Source organism: Marmota flaviventris, chromosome 13 (assembly GCF_047511675.1).
Source record: "Marmota flaviventris isolate mMarFla1 chromosome 13, mMarFla1.hap1, whole genome shotgun sequence".
Classification (NCBI taxonomy): Eukaryota; Metazoa; Chordata; class Mammalia; order Rodentia; family Sciuridae; genus Marmota; species Marmota flaviventris.
This window is the reverse complement of record NC_092510.1, coordinates 49,848,429-49,853,793: the sequence shown is the minus strand read 5'-3', so window position 1 is coordinate 49,853,793 and position 5,365 is coordinate 49,848,429. Positions and strand designations below refer to the sequence as shown.

The 5,365-nt window shown below is 38.6% G+C and overlaps 1 protein-coding gene across 1 annotated transcript; it reads left to right on the top strand.

Moving 5' to 3' along the window:
* Positions 1 to 423: 423 nt before the first annotated feature.
* Cer1 (cerberus 1, DAN family BMP antagonist) lies at positions 424 to 2,898 on the top strand. The gene is made up of 2 exons (XM_027950581.2): positions 424 to 930; positions 2,602 to 2,898. The coding sequence occupies exons 1-2, from the start codon at positions 424 to 426 to the stop codon at positions 2,896 to 2,898; spliced, it is 804 nt and encodes a 267-aa protein (XP_027806382.2).
* Positions 2,899 to 5,365: the final 2,467 nt, after the last annotated feature.

The following is a 5,365-nucleotide window of genomic DNA, read 5'->3' as shown; positions in this document are numbered from 1 at the left end:
CTCAAAAACATGTCATGCCTATTCTATCCCAACACAGTAAAGAAACACACCAAATGTTAGCTGACTGTCTTCCTTCTTCTAATAACAGTGATGGGAAATCCAGCAAAGAATAAGCTGTTTTTGCTAATACAGCTCTTTAAGTCTCAGACAGAGAGCTAAACTGTCAGTTAATTACCCCCTGGGTCTCAGGCTTTCACTGGGGCCTTCTAAAATACACAAAACCAAAGTGAAGGCAGGACATCATTAGCACCACATAATTCAAGCAAACAATCAATGTGTTTACTCTGCCTGGCTACTGACCACCTGCCTTCCATCCCACCAGGCAGGTCTCTCTATATAGGCTGTCCTGTTCACAGTCCTGTAGAGTGAGCCTCTTTGGGCTTCACCATCTGTGAACTGAAAGGAATCTTGGGGTCTGATAGCATGCATCTGCTTTTACTTCAATTGCTTGTGCTCCTGCCTCTGGGGAAGGCTGGCTGGTGCCTGGATGACCCTGGAAGTCACAGTTCTTTTTCCCTCCTGCTCCTAGAAAGGAGCCGCCGAGAACTCTCCACCAACAACCAAGAGGAAGCTGAGGACAAGCCGGATCTGTTTGTTGCAGTGCCACACCTGGTAGGCACCAGCCTGGCAGTGGAAGACCAGAGGCAGAAAGAAAAGATGCTGTCCATGTTTGGCAGGATCTGGAAGAAGCCTGAGAGAGAACTGTACCCTCTTGGGGACTTAGAAAGTGAGTACTCCCCACCTGGGACCCAGGCCCTCCGTCAGCCAATGGAAAGGAAGAAAATAGAGAAGTCTCCTCTTCAAGAAGAAGCCAAGAAATTCTGGCACCACTTCATGTTCAGAAAAGGTCCAGCCTCTCAAGGGGTCATCTTGCCCATCAAAAGCCATGAAGTACATTGGGAGACCTGTAGGACAGTGCCCTTCAGCCAGGTATGTGTCCTGGGGGTAGAGTAGATGGGGGTTTGCAAGATGGGAAACAGCTGAGACAAGGAGAGAGGAGGAAAAGCAGCTGTGGGGAATCAGTCTTGCTTAACTTCAAACTTGGTCCTAGATAGTCACCATAGGATTTGGTAAAGTATGATCTTATTCCCTATATCTCCTTCTCATCTCTCTGTTATTTCTTGGCATGCCAGATATGCTACAAGAATGGTATAATGGTACTGTCAATATGATAATCAAAGGACACAGCGCTCTGTTTTATTTATTTATTTTTAGACTGGGGGTGTCCTATCCAGAGAAGTAAGTCTGCCCTCAGTTAGGAAACTGGGAATACAGAGCAATCACCAGGACTTATTTGTAGCTACATCTCTGCACCTCTGGAATGTGGGTGAACAGATCAACTCCTTCTGTAGATAAGGTGGGACGTACTGAATTCTTCCCCAAACAAATTTCACATTCATTGTGACAGTCTTAATCTATTTCACACCTAACCATAGGTTTATGAAAGTTTCTTTAATAGTTGTCAAAGCTATCCAACTTTTAAAAAGCTATCCCACAACCTCAAACTATATTGAGATTCTTGGGACAAAAGTTGCTGTGTTATTTCTAGTATTGTGATAGAAAATGATTTAGTTTAACTTATTTTTACATAAGCTCTCAAAAAATAATCTAGATGTGATATGACACCCCCTACTCCACCCTATCCCTGGATTTATGTTGTATTGGCTGACATATACTTACCATGATCAATTCCAATTCTATTAAGACAAAATGCATCAGATACGTAAACATGAAGATGTTGAACCAAAAGCAATGCAGGGAAGAGTAAAATTTCACAGCCCAGTAACTCTACCCAATTAAGCAGGCAGTGTTATAAGACAATTGACTGTGTGAGGCAGTTAAGTATTCTGCCTGCAAAGGCAAGGATATGCAGCACTGACAAGTCAATTATCAAATAATAATGACTGCTTTGTGGCCCATGTGCAATTAGAAAATTACTTCTAAGAATTGAGCCATCAAATTTCCTTTGAAATTCTTATTTTGAATTATATTGCTAATTAAATTATAATTAAGATGTTTGATTCTTGTATATTTTGGAAGGCACATAAAACTAGGTGTATGAGGTTACGAGAGAGGCAAAGATGATGTAACAGGTGCATGCATTGCAATTTTGCCATGCAACTTTGTAGATTTGAATGCATCACAGTTCCTGCAAAATAGGACAGAATTAAACTTGTGATGTTCTGGTCTATTTTATGATCAATTGAACAAAATATGTATAGAGAGCCTACTATGGGAAATGTACTGTGAGGAATAAAATAGTAACACAGAGTACTTAAATAAGAAGTTTGTCATTAGAATTTTTCCAATTGGTCACATTCAACTAGACAAAATGTCTTAGTCTGACATTTATAGTACCAACTATTTTCATATTAAGTTGAGGATACCAAAAGGCTAATAATTTACTCAATACATTTAGTTAAGTTGGCTTTATGCCCTAATACATACCCTCACTTGGACATTACAAAATGTATCCAAAATGGAAAAGCTATGGAAATTTTAGTCTGTTATCCTGATTTACACTCTCTAGCTTCTTTGCATCATGTTGTACACTAGCGAAATGACTCAAGATAACATAATGGAAATGTGTTTGTCTTTTAGACCATCACCCATGAAGACTGTGAAAAAGTCGTTGTTCAGAACAACCTTTGCTTTGGGAAGTGCGGGTCTGTTCATTTTCCTGGAGCAACGCCGCACCCCCATACCTTCTGCTCCCACTGCTCACCTGCTAAATTCACCACTGTGCACTTGCAGCTGAACTGCACTGGCCTGGCCCCCGTGATCAAGGTAGTGATGCAGGTGGAGGAGTGCCAGTGTGCAGTGACGACAGAGCATGGAGACGGACACCCCCTTCAGGCTGGCTCCCAGGATTCCTTTATCCCAGAGGTTTCAACTTAAAAAGTTCTCCCACTATTACCTTTGAAAAGGTAAACCACAAGAATAAGGCAATGGTTATTCAGTCTGGAAATGATAAGTGGGTACATAATGCTTAAAGGGAAAGGTGGTTTTAAAAGTAGTTACAAGATGGCAATATTTAGAAGAAATAGTATTTTTCTAGTTTTTGATAGATGTTTGGAATCTAGTGATGGCTCTACCACTAACTGGTTGTAGAATGTTAAGGAGCTGTAGAAATTTGCACCATCTAAAGCTTTTTATCTACAAATGAGAGACTTGTCCCAGTTGATTGCTAAAGTCCTTCCCACTACTGGTACATGGTTGATTTTCTCCAAAATTTTAAAAGCCTTCTATCTAAGGAAAAGAAATAAACTACATCACAAAAATGGGCTTCTTCAATAGCTTGTCAAATCACCAGCAGGAACAAACAAACAAACAAACAAAAAAAGTTGGAATATTTTTAGGAGGGATTTCTCATGCTTGTAGCTGCATTTGTGATTCAGGGAATGTTTTGCCTTCTTCTATCAGATGATTCTTTTCATAGATGTTTGAAGTAACTTGCTTGGTTTCTCCTCCCCTCCCATCTTCCTCCTCCTTTTTAAAATTGTTTTTTTTTTTGGGGGGCGGGGAGGGTTACTGGGGATTGAACCCAGGTGTGCTCTACCACTGAGCTACAAACCCAGCCTTTAAAAAATTTTTTTATTTTAATACAGGGTCTTGCTAAGTTACTGAGGGCTTCAAACTTGTGATCTTCCTGCCTCAGACTCCCACGTAGCTGGGATCACAGGCATGCACTTGGCCTCCCCATATAAAGTTATTAATGTCTGGTGTCTGTCTTTGAAGAAGTAACATTGATGCTACTTTTAGCAGTTTACATAAGGAAGAGGAACAATCTTTGGTAGCCAAATAGCTACCTATATTTATGAGAAAGAAAAACTATATGACGAGAACCATGATTAAAGCTCACTCCAAAAACACTAATGAAAGTAAACAAGAAATTCAGCAGAGGTCAAATTAAATAAATTGTAAATAAATAATTTAAAATTGAAATAATTTATGGTGAAATATCCACATGGCTTTTGAGTTAGGTAATAAGTAAGGTTTCTGAGTTTGGATCACTGTTTTTGAGTATTGTATAAAACTTTGTATGATAAATTCTACTCAGCAAAGGCCACAATGAAAAGGTCTGACAATATTCTGAATGTTTTGATGTATTGAATTTTAGTGTATGAAGCATTCTGGAAAATGTTGTGGCATGTAAATATCTTATGTTTGGCCCTTATTTGTTTTGCCTGTCTCATCATTTAAAGGTACCACTGGGACATCAGTATTAGAAGTGTTTCTGAATGTCTTTGTGGGCTTATGACACTGACCCATGGGTTTCTTCCGACTTTGTAAGCAGCCTGTGGTTTAAGCCTTTGAACCACTGTCGTTTAGCAATTGTCTTTCCTGCTGTATTTATTTGTATGCATACATTGTGCCGAATTGACTTTTCCCAACCAGATTATTTTTTTATAATTGTTCAAAAATTCATTTAAAAAATTACTTGATTTGGATTCCTTTACTTCAGTACATACACATGCGAGCACGTGTATGCACGCGTGCCTACACACACACACACACACACACACGAACACACATACACACACACAAGCAAATGTTTCATGGAATAATAACTAATTATTTTTTGAAAAGAAATCAATTTAAATTTTAATTCTATTCCTCTTTAATCACACTATCTAACATGGTGTTTCAAAGAAGCAAATGCATTTATATTTAGTGTGTATTATGAAACACATCAATGTAATAGAATATGAGCTACATAGATACACATGTGACATTTATAACAGAATATATTATACCCTTTGGTGGTCAAAAACAATCTAATTGGCCAATATATGGTCATAAGGATAAAATTTTTCAGCATTAGTGATATCCCAACTGGTCAATATATTTTGATGCCAAAAGCTATTGAGCAGCTGTCTAGTTTGCAACTGCCTTACTCTGATTATGTAAACCTATCTTCCCCAATTGGAATCTCCCTTTTCCTCACATCTTTGCATATGTCCCTTTTATCTGTACTTGCAAATAGACTCTCAAGCCCAGGCTCCAAACAGCTCTCTCTTTCATTCAAACTCTGTTCTGCCCTTTGCTCACATGTAAATTCCAGATGGGAAAGCTGATAGCTCCATTGGAACTAACATTAATGGAGTGATAGCGTGAACCTCATGAAATGGCCCATTTACAACCAGTTTAATATGTAAAAAGGGCAGTTTTTAATGTTTCAACATAATATGTGGGAGTGTAAGAAACTGGGAGGAAACACACAAATATCAGACATCTATTAATGTCCAGATAATGTGTGATGGCTTTTAAAGAAAGTACAAAATCTAACCCTTGCAAAAACCATGTGATGTAGGTAATCACCCCATTTTATAAGGGAGAAAAAGAAGCCTTTAAAAAGTTTGAA

Coding starts and splice junctions, on each gene's coding strand:
- Cer1 (XM_027950581.2), top strand. CDS start 424: ATGCATCTGCTTTTACTTCAATTGCTTGTGCTCCTGCCTCTGGGGAAG. Junction 931..2,601: donor GGACAGTGCCCTTCAGCCAG/GTATGTGTCCTG, acceptor TTTGTCTTTTAG/ACCATCACCCATGAAGACTG.